The 14,522-nt window shown below is 41.0% G+C and overlaps 1 protein-coding gene across 4 annotated transcripts in view; it reads left to right on the top strand.

Moving 5' to 3' along the window:
* The first annotated feature begins 530 nt into the window (after positions 1-530).
* Positions 531-14,522, top strand: part of LOC121289536 (serine/threonine-protein kinase 32C) — a 361,206-nt gene continuing 347,214 nt past the window's right edge. For all 4 annotated transcript variants that reach the window (XM_041209034.1, XM_041209032.1, XM_041209036.1 and 1 more), the window contains exon 1: positions 531-1,117. In XM_041209034.1, coding sequence (XP_041064968.1) covers positions 1,066-1,117 — 52 coding nt within the window. In that variant the 5' untranslated portion in view covers positions 531-1,065. The remainder of the gene's footprint in view (positions 1,118-14,522) is intronic.

The raw sequence follows: 14,522 nt of genomic DNA, 5'->3' as shown, positions 1-14,522 counted from the left end.
CTGTACATTCCAAACCGATTGGCAAATAAGGGCAGGATCTCCCATGTCAAGAGGCTTGGTTGTTGAACGAGCCTTTGTTGATTTGCACTTTACCAGCTCTGGGCTGATTTTGTTCAATGTTTTCAGGGTTTTACTTTTCCGTGTTTTATATGTATATATATATATCAGGTATCCTTGAGATCTCTTAAATTCTAAACGAAAGCAACCTTAATCTCGGTTTGAGATTATTTTGCCCTCCATAAATGGCAAATTCAATTGAGTGAAAAGACTCTAATTGTCTTCACAATATAAATAATTTTTGCAGAACCACACATCCCTCCAATTGAGTTCGTTTGTGTAAAAACGCAAATCTAGTGGAGTGCTTCCACCTCCTTTACCTCGAAAGCAGCGACGGCGGTGGACAGTTTCCATGATTGACTGGCTAAACAGCCAATGATCTTCAGGGAGCGCCGGAGTGGCCGGCAAGGCAGCCAATGAGCGCGGCGAAGGGGCGGAACCCAGTGGCGACGAAGTGGTTTACGACCACGTCGCCGCGCTTGCAGCTTGTACAATGGGCAGCCCAATGTTAGCGGGTGGCAGCGCTAACCCAGGCACATCAGGCAAAGCAAGGCTAGGCTGAGCCATCACAGCAAAGCTGCCAGCCCAGCTACCGTCTTTTGTAACAAGAAAGCATTTTGATATCCACCATAAAAGTTGCGCTTTCAGTTTTTGAGCCATTTACACCTTATTATAGGGAGGAGAGGAAGGGGAAAAGGCAGCCTAACTCCTCGCTCCCCGCGATGTACCAGTGGCGGTTGTGTGGGAATAAGCAAGCGGGCTGCCTCCAAAGCTGCTGTCCGAGTGCCCTGGGCTCTAGCTAGTAGTTTTCCATTTAGCACCCGCCTTTCCCAGCTGTGCATACACAACCTTAAGACGACCAGGACCACATTTTGTATCCGTGAGGCATAAGTGGCGAGTGACTGGAAGGAGATGCTCGCTTCTGAGTACTGCACAGCTCTCCTCGTGTTGAACCAACTAAGGAATGCCAGCGGTTCGGCTCCTTAAATGTATTAGAGGTGAAAGAGGATGGGAGCGAACAGTTCTTCAAAGCGGCCAGTTTTTGATGAAAAGGAGGGAGGTGAGTACCGAACTGTTTCTGCCGATTGATTTTTTTGCTCTATTGTAGTGGGGGAATGCTAATTTCCACCTCCCCGTCTGTATGCACCTGTAACAAGATTTAATGCAATGCTCTCACTTTAAAGTACCAACGGTAAATATAAGTAACTTTTTGAGTGCACACGGTTAGGGGGGAGTTCTTAACATCTATTTGGAAAGTTAATTTTCCACTTTGCAGCCGCCACTTTACTTATTTGGAATAACAAATAGAATGTAAAAACCGTCATGAAGCTTTTGTGGACAGATGTGTTAGTCTTTCTGTGTTCACCACTGAAACTCCAGGAAGAATCCAAATACAGCACCACGGACTCTCAGGAAAAACATTAGTCACGAACTTTCTATATATATATATATATATATGTATAATTTTATTCTATAATTTTCAACCAGATACAGAGCCGGAACTCTGATGTTGTATTACCTTAAGCACATTTACTGCGCAACTGAACAGCATTATTACATTGATGCTTAATTGGATTTGTCAGTAATATGGATAATACTATAATGGGCACTTCTTTAATGCTCCAGCATATTTTATTGCCAGATCCTTTCTAATGTAGTGGATGCTAATCTGCACACAATGCTATTTGTGAAGGAAACACAGTACAATACTGTAATTGCAGTGTACAAATTCACAATGCATGCTTTTTAGTCGTGCTAAAAACTTTACAATACCCATTTTTACAATCTTCATCTCTGAAAAAATAATGATTTTTCAATACGTTTTTAGCACGGAGTATGAAATTGTTTTTAAATACAATATTAGTGGAGGAACAACATTTCCTCATGGATGACTGCACATTTACTAGTGACGAAATCATCAACAGAACTCTAAGTTTGTATAGCTTATAGGTGGATCATAAAGTATGCAGTTTGGGTCATAACAATATATTACACTAGGCTCATAAATAGCTACTTTTGTTTGCTTTTTGTTGCTGTTCTCAAGATTTCTTAACCATTTGCACAGGTTTCCTTCTATGAATGTTTTATCCTGTGCAACATGTTTTTTTGAAGACTTGTATACCATTGTTTTGTGAAAGTTGAAAAGATTCCATCTGCTCCCACTGGCCTTTCGAACATTGTAAATGGTTCTCTCCTCAATTACTGTTCCGCTTTCCTTCAAATCTGCCATCACTTGAAAAAAACTGACTCCGCCATCCTTGCAAACTACTATCCCATCTACAACCTCCTTTTCTTCTCCCAATTCCTTCAACTTGTCACCTCCCATGCCTACTCAATGTTTCAACTATTCCAATGCACTCTTGGCTAGCCTCCCTTCTTTTACCCTCTGTAAACTTGAGGTCATATAAAACTCTGTAGACTGTGTCCTAGCATGCACTAAATCCCATTCACCCATCACCTCTGAACTCATTGCCTCTGGGGTATGCACTACCTTCTTGTTTTCGAACCTCTCCATGGCCTCGCTCCTCCCCATCTCTATGATCCACAACCTTCCGAGATATCTGCGCTCCTCAAATTCTGGCCTCTTGAGGATCCCTGAGTTTAGTTGCTACACAATTGGCAGCTATGCTTTCAACTGACTAGACTCTAAGCTCTGGAATTTTCTCCTTAAACCTCTCACCCTGTCTCCCTCTCTTTCTTCCTTTAAGGTGCTCAAAACAATTTTGATCATCTCCCCTAATATCTCTTTATGCGATTGTGCTTGATGATGCTGCTGCAAAGTGCCTTGGGACCATTTATGATGTTGATGTGATATATAAATACAAGTTATTGTTGTGACTAACATAATACATACCAGTTGTCAATATTGTTTGATGATTGGGATGGGGTTTTGTTTTTGAAGGAAAGTTTGTATTATTGAAGGATTGACCCACAGTAATGTTTTTAAAAGAACAAATTCTTTAAAGCCAGTCACCCTGGACTAGTAACTCCTTGTGGGGAAGTGAGCTGTCCATTGGGGTAATGATGCAAAATGGGCAGAACCAATTGTTACGATCCAGGTAGTGACCGATAAGTTTTCAAAGAAAGGAATCCCCACAATGCCAATGGAAAGAAAACTGCTGGACAAGATTTCATAATGTAACAAACTTTTACTGTAACAAATCAGCATATTTCAGAGATAATTAACAGGTGAAAGATATTTCAAATAAAAACATAAATTTCACTTTAAATAGCTGCTATAACAAAGATATGCCTCATGTACTTAAGAGCCATTGCATTACTTCCCATACTAATGTAGCACCACGTGTAATCACAGTCTTTTCAACTCAACCTCCAAGGATCTCTCACTTCCCACTCAATTGTTTTGGCCCTTGAGTCACATTCACCAGCAGCCACAGTCCATCTGAAGTCCCCAACATGGTTAACATGGATAAGAAGCATGTCTACAAACCCTCTCTCACTTGGGTCACAACAGTCTTGTTGGCGTAACTATTTAGAGTTCTTCTTTAACCGATCAACCATCACACTCAGTCACAGTCCAGTTCTCTGATACAAATGCTCAGCTTGCTCACCAAGAGCAACTGGAGTTGTGTTTTCTTCTTACTACTAAACAGAAAACTAATCTATTCGTAGAGAGCTTGGCTTGCTCCCCTCATACGATTGCTGTGTTCTGAACTGCCTGTCACAAGACAAGTTATAAACTGACACCACAGCAATTAACTTCCTGTTTACTTTTTGCTTTAACTTTCATTCCCATAGCAACCTCCGGTCACTTGGCCATTTCTTGGAACATATTGATGTAATAACCAGGAAACCAATTAACCCCTCTTAGAATAATGACCAGTTTCATTTTGGCCTTAAAGGGACGTTGCACAAAGAGAAAATACATGCTTTTCCCAAGGCACATATGTCTTCAGACAGTCACATAGAAAAATTGAAACCAGTAGTGCGGTGGAAGTGCTGGACTGGTCCTCTTTGCATCAATTGTTTTCTAGGTTTACCTGCACTGCACATACAACAGGATTGCTTTATTTGTTGCTAACTTCAGCAGTGTAAATAAAAAGTATGGTTAATGTTTTGCTGGAACTAATCACTTATTTAACAAAATAAGCAGATCCATATAAATATATCAATTTATTCCCTTCTAAATTTGCAAGTTTCCTGAGATTTTATTAATGTTGAAGGCCCTTACATTCTAATTATTTGTCTTACAATTATGATTCACTTGTCCTGGGATCAGAGTTTACACATCTCTCAAAACAGAGCATAGACCCATACATGTTAGATTTAATGATCTAGAAGGGCAGAACTAAATTTATTTCAAAAACATATAAGCAGGTGTTGAACTTATTCTGCTATTTATTTATGCTCTGGCTAATTTGTATCTCAAGTCAATTTACCAGTTTTTGGTCCATATCCTTTGCTACTCTTACTGAACCAAATTCTATCAATCATAGTCTTGAAAATTCAAATGAACCCCAATATCCACAACCTTTTGGGAAGAGGAGAGTTCTAGATTTCCACTACTTTATGTGTGGAAAAAGTGTTTCCCGATTTCACTCATAAATTGCCCAGCTCTAACTTAATTCTGTGCTCCCTTATTCTGGAATGCTGCATCAGAGGAAATAGATTCTCTGGGTCAGATTTTCAATCACCCAAGGAGTTACGGGCGTGCATTGAAAATTGAGCACTTAGATGGGTTGTCAGTCTTCCAGTGCTTCTGAGCATGTTTGAATTTTCAAATAGGGGGCAGGTGGGGAAGCTGGACACCCATGTGTCTTAAGTCCACTGGTTGTTGAGCTCATTGAAGTGCTTGTTAACAGAGCGGAGAGGCACAGAGTCAAATTTTTAATGTTATTAAGAGGAAGAGCAAATGGACTGAGGCAGATTAATGTATAGCTTTTGGGAGCACAGTGGGGAATCATTATTCCTTGTGGCTGTTGATGAAAGTCATATACAAAAAAAAATATTCAAACTGAGGTGCTCATGCATTGGCACAAAATTTCCATCGCTTGAGCAGAGTGGCTTGAGTACCGGAGGAGTGAACGTTTGGGCACTTGGGTGAATGTGAGTTTGCTGGTCCTCTGCCCTCCTGCCTGCTTCATTCCTCCAGGCAATGGGAAGTTCAGTAATGGCTGCTATTTGCTTTTTCTGTCACGGGATCCCACCTCCAGGTCACTCCCGGCACCATTAATTGAGTACCAACCTTGCCTCTGGATCAATTAGGGCCTTTGTCTTTAAAAATCGCATTCCATCACTGACGCTCATGCAGCATGGGGTCAGGACTGAAATGATCTGGCCATTTGGACCCTAGATTGAAATTGCAGCCCTTTGTGTCTATTCTCTTCATAGTTTTATACACCTCAACTAAATTACCTTTAAACTGAAGGGTGTAGAAGTCAAGCTTATGCAACCCCTCTCTGTAATTTAACCCTTTCAGCTCCTGTATCACTATTGTGAATAGGTGCTATACCTCCAAGGCTAATATATTCTCCCTGAGGTGCCCAAAACTGAACTCTGTATTTGAGATAGAGCCTGATCAATGTTCTGCACAACTGAAGCATAACTTCCTCTTTTTTTGCATTCCAATCTCCTTGAGATAAAGGTCAACATTCTGTTAACTTTTTTTCTTACTTCTTGTACCTGTGCACTAGCTATTAGTATGCAGCCAATTCCAAATGCTCCTCCACAGCGCCAAGTCCTTCACTATTAAGAAAACCTTCTGATTTTTCTTCCACGTATCCAAGGTTGAATCACCTCACATTTCCTACATTGAACCTCATCTGGCACCTCTCGTCCAACTCACTTAATGGGTCTGTGCCCCTTAGTAACTTCCTCCTCTCATATTCACAACTCACTTTGCCTCCCAACTTAATGTCATCTCCAAACTTGGATAAACATCTGTCTATCTCTCCGCATTGATATACATGACGAAAAAGTAGAAGCCCCAGTACCGTTCCTGAGGAACACCACTTATCACATCTTGCCAATCATATTGAATTCCTTTTATCCCTTCTCTTAGGCACACACTTCCAAGCTGATTATCACCTGCTGGGGTGCATTTTGCCAAAAGCTGGGGGGACACTGGAGAGGGGGGAGGGGGGTGGTGGGGAGCGGACTGCCCACCCCTCCAGAAGGAAAGTCAGTCGGAAGCCAACATGACCGGAACAAGCCCACCCTACAGCTGTAACAAGCTAGGGGGTGGGCTAAATTGGTTGAGAGTGAAATTGCTGCCCCTTGATGGGTGCAACTCCTGCCCTCAAGAGCTGCTTGCCAATCTGACTGGCAGTTCCAGCAGTCCCAGCAGAGGCAGAGCTCAGCAGGGGGCGCTGTCGGGACTGCACGAAATGCGATCATGGCTTTCCCAAACAGATAAGTCCTGGGGTTTTAGGGTAGGAAAGGACCATAGATCCTAGGAAGGGGGAGGAAGGCGATGGGGGCTGGGTTTTGGAGGGCAGGCAGCGCAGAAGGAAGGGAGGGGTGACATCTTTGGGGGTGTAGCCCCAGATGCGCACAGGGCACCCCCCTTGATTGAGGTGCCTCCTTCCTTCCTGCCCTTTCTCATGTAGACCATAAGAAATGACTTGTCCAGTCTGCCTGTCCACACCAGCCATATTATGGTGTGAGCTGTTTGTTATCTGGATCTATAGACTTGCTAACAAGCCTAATTAACCTTTAATCAGCAGCCCACCTACCAAGCGTATTATGGGGGTCAGCTTGGGGATGGGTGGGAAGGTGGTGAGCTAGTCACCTGCCCTATTTTACATATCCCTCCCCCTCAGAAAACATACTCAGCAGGGGCACATAAAATCCAGCCCCATGTTCCAGATTATCTCTAATACCACTTGTTTTTATTTATTTTTATTAATCTGTGTGGAACCTTATCCAATATCTTCTGGAAGTCCATAAGCAAACACTCACCATGTTAGTGACTGCTTCAAAAAATTCAACTAGATTAGTTCAACATGACCTATACTTCACAAATCCCTGTGGACTCTTGATTAACTGCTGATTCTATTAGATAAAAAATATGAAGTGATACGACAAACTTTTTTTATTTGGAGTGCTGTTAAACTTTTTTTTACTGCTTAATAATTTTAGTTAATAAGATTGTATTTTGTATGATTATAATATAAAAGTATATTAGTAGTTGTATAAAGGTATAATATAAAAGCGATTTTATTTATTTCTGTCCATCATATGCATTTATTGTGTAAAGTGACATTGAGATATCACGTTAGATAGGTAAAAAGAAGCCTCTTGTTATCAAATGTGTACAAAGGTATAGCAGCGCAGGGATTCATTGCAAACGTAAAACATTCCCAGGCAACATACAGCACAGGTTAGATACAGTGAAAAGTTCTTTCTATTTTGCCACATTGATGTACCTTTCATTCCAACATGAAAAGAGCACCAGTGTTAACATTTGTTTCGACTTTCACACTAGCCATTCACATGAGATTGAAAGTCTGGATTCAGATTTCTTTATTTCTTGGGGGCCACTTACAGCCAGCTGCCACAGGAGACTATCACCTCAAAAGCATTCCAACCGGATTCCAGAAATTAAAAAAAAAATGTTAGAAAACTCTTCTACCAGTTCTGAGCCTTTCTTTCATTCAGGCTAACTACACAACGTATTTCAAAGGCTCGCAGTTAACACACAACAACAAAGTTCTGTTACTCCACCAAATAGCTGATTTGATATATATGTGGTCAAAATAATAAATCAGTGTAACATTTTTTACATCACAGCCAATATTTTAGAATTCAAGCTTTAATCATTGACATCTTAATTCTCCTTCACCTGAACTTTAATTTTTCTAATGAAATATGAGCATTGCTGGCAAGAACAGCATTTGTTGCTCATTCCTAATTGCGCTTGAAAAGATGGTGGTGAGCTGCCTTCTTGGACTGCTGCAGTCTATTTGGTGCAGATATATCTATTTTGCCGTGAAGAAGGGAGTTCCAGGATTTTGACCCAGTGACAATTAAGGAACGGCATTATATTTCCAAGTCAGGATGGTGCGTGGCTTGGAGGGGAACTTGCAGGTGGTGTTGTTCCCATGCATCTGCTGCCCTTGTCCGTCCAGGTGGTAGAGGTTGCAGGTTTGGAAAGTGCTGTCAAAGGAGCCTTGGTGGGTTGCTGAAGTGCATCTTGTAGATGGTATACATTGCTGCCATGTGCTCAGTGGAGGAGGGAGTTAACTGTTTAAGGAAGTGGATGGGGTACTGACCAAGTGGGCTGTTTTGCCCTGGATGGTGTCAAACTTCTTGAGTGCTGTTGGCGCCTCACTTATCCAGGCAAGTGGAGAGTATTCATCACACTTCTGGCCTGTGCCATGTAGATGGAAGACAGGCTTTGGCAAGTCAAAAGGTGAGTTATTCACCACAAAATTCCCCGCCTCTGATCTACTCTTGTAGCTACAATATTTATATGACTGGTCCAATTAAGTTTCTGGTTGATAACCCACAGGATTTTGATGAAGGGGGATTCAGACATGGTAATGCCATTGAATGTCCAGGTAAGATGATTAGGTCTCTCTTGTTGGAGAGGGCCATTTACTGTTACTTATGTAATGTGAATGTTACATGCCACTTATCAGCACAAACCTGAATATTGTCCAGGTCTTGTTGCATATGGACACAGAGTGCTTCAGTATTTGAGGAATCGTGAATGGTGCTGAACATTGTGCAATCATCAGCGAACATCCCCACATCTGGCCTTATGATGAGGGAAGGTCATTGTTGAAGGAGCTGAAGATGGTTGGGCCTAGGACATTACCCTGAGGAACTCCTGATGTCCTGGAACTGTGATGATTGACATCCAACATCACATCCATCTTCCTTTGTGCTAGGTATGACTCCAACCAATGGAGAATTCTCCTCCTGATTCCCAATGACTTCAGTTTTGCTAGGGCTCCTTGGTCAAATGTTGCCTTGATAGCAAGAGAAGTCACTCTCACCTCTTCAATTCAGCTCTTTTGTCAATGTTTGGACCAAGGCTGTGATGAGATCAGGATCCAAGTGGCTCTGGTGAAACCCAAACTGAGTTTCAGTGAGCAGGTTATTGCTGAGCACATGCTGCTTGATAACACTGTCGATGACACCTTCCATCACTTTACTGATGATTGAAAGTAGACTGATAGGGCAATAACTGGCCGGGTTGGATTTGCCCTGTTTATTGTGGACAGGACATACCTGGACAATTTTCCACATTGTCGGGTAAATGCCAGTGTTGTAGTTATACTGCAGTAACTTGGCTTGGGGCATGGCTGGTTCTGGAGCACAAGTCTTCAGTACTATTGCCAGGATCTTGTCAGGGCCCATAGACTTTGCAGCATCCAGTGCCATCGGCCATTTCTTGATATCACGTGGAGTGAATCGAATTGGCTGATGACTGGCATCTGTGATGCTGGGGGCCTCAGGAGGAGGCAGAGATGAATCATCCACTTGGCACTTTTGGCTGAAGTTTGCTGCAAATGCTTTAGCCTTATCTTTTGCACTGATGTGCTGGGCTCCCCAATCATTGAGGATGGGGATATTTGTGGAGCCTGTTCCTCCAATGAATTATTCAGTTGTCCACCACCATTCACGACTGGATGTGGCAGGACTGCAGAGCATGGATCTGATCAATTGGTTGTGGGGCCACTTATTTCTGTCTAATGCATGCTGCTTCTGCTGTTTGGCACATGTGTAGTTTTGTGTTGTAGCTTCACTAGGTTGATACCTCATTTTTAGGTATTCCTGGTACTGCTCCTGGCACTCGTCCTGCACTCTTCATTGAGCGAGGGTTGATTCTCGACTTGATGGTAATTTCAAATACCTGCAATTATCCAAAGACAAAGTGGAAATAATGTTTGTGTACAAATAGAAAATTGAAAAGAAAAATTCATGTCCCCATAAATCTTTTTCAGGAAAGCAAAAATAACATTATTATATACTAAAGAAAACCATAGAAAAATTATGGGGGATAAATCAAATGACCACATTACCACCTCGTTTAGTCAAGCTGCACATTTTAATAAAGTTTCAGTGAAAGCAATTCTTGAGTCTAATTTCACTGTCTCTTACAAAGAACACAACTTGGTATCTTGCACAGTACCATTTGTTGTACATTATACTGTGATGCTACACACACACACACACACACACACACACACACACACACACACACACACACGCACACACACACACACACACACACACACAGCCTTTGAGATAATATTTTCTCATTTATAACTCTAAGAATTGCCAAGCAGCGCACCCTGAAGACTAATTGGACAGATGCAACCGAGCACCAGATTTCAGTTTGTTGTAAAATGCACTTCATCGTGCCACATTATGGTTTTCTCCACTTACTGTTAGAATTGCCCACAGGAGTACATTGCTTGTGAAGTCTTGTGTTGGAGTAATGTAATATTTGATATGGTACATTTAACATTTATTATTTCTTCTGAAAGAATATAAATGAGATAATTTTAAGGAATTGTCAAAGTTTTGAACATGTTGTTGGCTTGCTGAAGGAGGTACATCTTCCCTCTTAAGCCTAATTCTTTGCCTTCCTGGGCACTGGTCAGCTCTATCCTGGGGCTTGTGTACTGATGAAGTCTCCTCCCTGTACCAGAGAATATTCCTCCAATCATGGCCAATTCTGTTTCTGTAAGATGACTCTTCCTTCTTTTCTTTCACCTTTCTAGGTCCAGCATATCTCCTCAAACCCTCTGTGTCAATTTCAGAAAGCTTCCCCCCTGCCTGAGACCTTTTGGTGAATTGCCTTTGATTGTCTTGCTGCAGCCTTACTTGTAATGTGCCATAGCCAAGTTTACATTGAAATATTCTGTGAACACAGAATCTGGAACTTCCTAATCTTTCAACCAGCTCAGTACAAATAACTAAAAGAACTTATCTTTGACGTCCTGGGATATTCCAAAGTGCTTCACAGCCAATGATTTACTTTTACAGTGTGGGCACTGTTAGGATGTAATAAAGTTCGAATGCATAAACTGCTGACTCAGCAGCCAGAGTGCAAGGCTGGCACATGATTGCTAAGTCCTCACTCTACAGGACTTGCCTGAGCATCTCAATATAGCTCAATGATGAGTGCCAGCATAAGGAGTGAAGCATCAAGCATATTAGGGAGTAAACACACAGGGTAGGTGAATCAGAGTGCAGGTGGAATAAAGGTTGGAGATGAGCATCATGAGCTTTGGTGGCGTTATACAGTGGGAGGTTGAGAGCTGAACATTGGCTTGTGAAATAACACCACTAACCTCTGTTCGGAAGTATCTGATTATCTTTGGCTCTTAGCTTTTGAACTTCAATCATTAGTACTCCTAAGTAATTCTGTCACCCATTGCTACCCCTTATTCTCCAAATTCCAATCTTGCTAGCTGATGCTTAAAGAGCCAGCAGAAGATAAGTATGCAAATGGAGTGACTATAAGGTCTGTTATCTAACTGAGTGGCTCAGATGTCACTATGAATTATAACAGCAGAAATTGAAGCGTATGTGTTTACCTGAACCCTAAGGTTAGATAATAAACTTGAAATTATTTTGTTACCTGCATATGTTAGTTTGTATTGTTTGTTGGCCTGAACATTTTCAATATGGTACTGTGCTTGGAATAATTAATATTTTGTATCTGTATGCCAGTGTGATTGTAACTTTGTATATTTTTAATTCCTGTAATATTGCTGATAACTCTGTGCTTACGTAGTTAACACAGACCAATCATATACCAGCAATCAGTTCCACAGGAATACATAAGGCACCTAAATTTTGAATTTCTGTCTGTACTTTGCAACTTTTTTTCACCTTTTCTTATTGGATTCACATTCATCTTGAGCTTTTGATTTTAAACTTACTTCTAACATTTAACAAAAAAAAAATCATGTCTTTATTTTCTGTTACAAGTCCAGTTGTGTGTTGAGATTGTAGGCTAATTATCCTCACTGCATTCTCACACCTCACCCAAATTCCACCTGGATATTCTCTACCCTCCGACCTGACCTTTGGTGGGAGTGCTATAGCAGGGAAACTAAATACAGTAAATTTCAACAGCTGATTAGAAATGGACTGGAAGGAAAACACACAAAGAATAAACAGATTTGAACACAACGCGAAGAAATTCAAAATCAAAAAATATTGATCAAATGAAGAAACTACAATTGGTATACAAACTGGTGCTTACAGGAAGTTGATGAATACAAATGCAGATAGACAATAAGACTATATGAGTGGATACAGTGGGCAACATGGAAAACATAGTGAAGATAAAAGGATTGACTTACATCAGTGGGAGACATTAAAAAAAGTCTGAACATGGAAATGTCACCGAGCAAGACAGAGCAAAAGTGAGTCAGAAAGATTGAAAAGCAAATGGATAAATAGAGGGATACACAGAATTGGAGAGTAGGAAGTCAGCAGAAAAGACAGTTACATGAACGGAGAGAAATGTTTTACATTTCCTTTTGTCTGAGTAATTAGGGGATCAAATAATATTTTATTTATAATGAAATGTTGCGCTCCCCAGGTTTTTAGATACCTGATTTTTTATTACTTGGGTGTTTTTGTGATAAATTGACAGTTGAGAGCCATGCTGTCCAATAAAGGTGTATTATCTATTTAAATTAAGAAAACCTTTTGTACTCTTCAGTTGATAAAAACAGTAAAATTATGCCATTGGCATGCATGTGTGTTCAAAGCTATGTTAGATGTAAGGTTTAGATAATGGTTTTAATTAGGTTGACTAGGCCAGAGAGAGGGTGAGAGAAAAAAAAAACACAAAAATGGATGATGGCTGACATCAGGTCACTCTCTCTGCTCTGGATGTACTGAATGAAGACCATTCTGGCATTAAAGGTGCAGGTATCTCTGACTGGTGCATGACTCCACTTTATCGGTAGTGAATATCTTGTTCATGATTCATGTTATTATTTTAGAGATAATTTTTAATTCTGTTTAACTGCAGAAAATGGGATAGATGCAACCAAAACAGCTTAGAGTCTATTACATTTAAAAGGTTGGTGCCATGTTAAGGGGTTAACAGCTAGAAAGGTAAAAGCCATAACGAAGCAGGTGGGCTTCAGGTGAGAGCTGGATATATGGTGTCTGCACTGTTTTCAAAGAAGTGCAGTCCAGAGATTTTTTGGGGGAGATGGAGCTAAATTAGTTTAAAAACATTCAATGAACCCTGAGAGGCTACATCGTCATGGATATGGGTGGAGCTTATGGTGGTTCTCTGGTTTTAATTTATCTGAGTGTTCTGCAGTAGGGGAAGAGGCTCCATCGAGAAAAGATGCTGCTGTTAGCAGGCTGTAGGCAGTTAGGGCTTGAAGAAGCTCTGGGACCGTTTGGTGCAGCTGTTATTTGCAGATTCGACCTCGTGTAGTTTGAAATTCACAGAGAAGCTCTGGGAGCCATTTGGTGCAGTTAGGACTCAAGATAAATCCCGGGAGCTGAGAAGGTGGTGGAGGGTTGCTGGAGAAGGTTATGGCTCAGAAGATGCCCTCCAAGCCATTTATAGCTTGGTGCAGCCAGATGTCTGGAGTTTGCAGAGATCCTGGGGAAGTGCCAGCATAGTGAAGCTAGTGGTCTTTGAAAGAGCTGGCATTGTGCCAGCAATTAGAAGTGGGAATGCAGCTTCATGAATCCTATTGAACACAGTCTCAGGAGAGGGATTGAACTACCGGGAGAGGGTGAGCAGATGTTGATGCTGTCCAGGTTGGAGCAGCTTTTGAGGGAATTCAGAGGCTAGATCTTTGAAAGTAAAGAGTTGAAATCTCTCGTGAGGGAGACAGTGTTTTAAAGAGATACTGTGACTCACAGTGGTCTGTTCGACCACATTTTGCATGTTCATTCATATTTACTTCATGTTAATTCTGAATGTTAAGAGTATAAGATAGATTTTGTAGATTGTTTTACTTTTCTGATTTTGTATAGTAACATTTATTTTGTTTGTTTAAAACTGGAATCTTGTGGTTTTATTCTCTTAGTGGGTAACTGGTTTTCAAACTTTGTTTACTTGAAACAAAAAGGTTATTGGTCCCTAACTGAATCATAACACATTTCAAGGCAGGTATGATACACAAGAATGCACAACTCGTGATAACTGTTTCATCTGGCATTCCTACTAATTTGTCTAAAAAAAAAGTTGGATTCCCCTTAGAGTTAATATTTGTTATCTAAACCTAACTAGGGTATGGTTATGCCAAGACATAGTTGCCCAGGTTTTCCAAAATTAAATAAATCGTTCCAGCATGTATTGTACATTTCAATGAAACCAACCCCTCCCTTTTCAGACCTGCTCTTTGTAAGCCATGCATCCTCCAGAAAACTGATGGAGGATGCTGGATATCTATTTTGTTGCTGAGCATTTTTCGACATGAAAATGTCAAAGCAACATGACCTATGAACTTGTCTTTTCCTGAAGTCGATAATGTAGATTACTATATGTAAGGGTTGTT

Source organism: Carcharodon carcharias, chromosome 17 (assembly GCF_017639515.1).
Source record: "Carcharodon carcharias isolate sCarCar2 chromosome 17, sCarCar2.pri, whole genome shotgun sequence".
Lineage (NCBI taxonomy): Eukaryota > Metazoa > Chordata > Chondrichthyes > Lamniformes > Lamnidae > Carcharodon > Carcharodon carcharias.
Note: the sequence above shows the minus strand (reverse complement) of the source record. Positions and strands in the feature narration are given on the sequence as shown.